This window comes from Branchiostoma belcheri, unplaced genomic scaffold (assembly GCF_001625305.1).
Source record: "Branchiostoma belcheri isolate BF01 breed outbred unplaced genomic scaffold, Haploidv18h27 scaffold67, whole genome shotgun sequence".
NCBI lineage: Eukaryota > Metazoa > Chordata > Leptocardii > Amphioxiformes > Branchiostomatidae > Branchiostoma > Branchiostoma belcheri.
This window is the reverse complement of record NW_017804320.1, coordinates 407,300-408,457: the sequence shown is the minus strand read 5'-3', so window position 1 is coordinate 408,457 and position 1,158 is coordinate 407,300. Positions and strand designations below refer to the sequence as shown.

The 1,158-nt window shown below is 38.7% G+C and overlaps 2 protein-coding genes across 2 annotated transcripts in view; both read right to left on the bottom strand.

The window, feature by feature from the left end:
- Positions 1–894, bottom strand: part of LOC109483911 (death-associated protein kinase 1-like) — an 8,582-nt gene extending 7,688 nt beyond the window's left edge. The window contains exon 1 of the mRNA XM_019787051.1: positions 830–894. The gene's annotated coding sequence lies outside the window, so the exon portion shown is untranslated. The remainder of the gene's footprint in view (positions 1–829) is intronic.
- The window catches only part of LOC109483873 (GA-binding protein subunit beta-1-like), a 3,394-nt gene that overhangs the window by 595 nt on the left and 1,641 nt on the right, over positions 1–1,158 (bottom strand). Inside the window, exon 3 of the mRNA XM_019787016.1 lies at positions 830–928. Coding sequence (XP_019642575.1) covers positions 830–928 — 99 coding nt within the window. The remainder of the gene's footprint in view (positions 1–829; positions 929–1,158) is intronic.

Below are 1,158 nucleotides of genomic sequence, written 5' to 3'. Positions count from 1 at the left end.
CTTCTTCTTCTCCTCCTGCCATATCTTTAAATGGATTCAGCTTCTTCATTTTGGGGCCCAAGGTCCTGAAATTTGGTATGGAGGTACAGTGGGCAAATACCCCTAGGCGTTTTTTAAATTATTGTGATACAGGCTTTTAGAATGGTTTTATTTGAGTTTTTTGGCTGTGTAATAGCTAATGTATTACTGTGTAAGTGTGCAGTGTTTACCACATTTGGGCATGAGTCATCACAATGGCATGCAGGGCATCAACCAATAGGCATGCAGCTTTCCTCTATTCTCCTTGCTGATTGGCTGTTGGGATTTAACTGGCTTAACCTCATTTATACCTGCACAGAGCCATGCCATACTGACAGTATGTCTGTATTCAAGTGTTTTGGTCGGCATTTTAAGCTTTCCTGCTCCAGCATTGGAATGCGGGGCATGAACGCTTCTTTTTATCTTGAAAATCAACAGATTGCATTATGCAATTAAAAATCCTAACCAATAATGTAGGGAATAGCTATCCAACTGTTGTAGTCTTAGTTGTATGTTACTTCATACTATAGTTATATCAATGTAAAACATTGTTTTCCCTTGTGTTTCTCATTCTTTCCCTGCCATGTCGTAAAATGTGGTGAAGCCATGCTGAATTTGCTCCAAAGCAAATGTCGGCCTTTCTAGTTTTTAGTTTTTCAGCAGGAACGTTGTTTAACAGTTCATATTAATCATGAGCAAAGTTTAGCTGTATAAACATTGTGGCTATGAATCATTGTAAATTCTAAGCTTTTCGGCGAAATAGCTTTGTCTCTTGACTGTATAAAATGACTGTATGATTGTCTGTACTTACCTTGTCTCTCGCCTCCACATCAGCGCCATGTTGAATCAGCAGCTCCACTACCGCAATATGCCCGTTCCCGATGGTCAGATGGAGTGCGGTCCCGCTATCCTGTGTAAACACACGGAGAAACTAGAAAGCTGCTGCATATTGATGGATTCAAACAGAAACAAAGAAGAATTTTCAGCTCTCGAGAAAAGATTTTTGTTGTTGACAGTTATATATTATGTGAAAAGTTTACCTACAAAAAGATAATGGCTACTACACATTGTGACGCCTAAAGTTTAAGGTGAAATTGCTTGCTTGTATAGGTATAAGATACATAGTTATGATTTTCATAG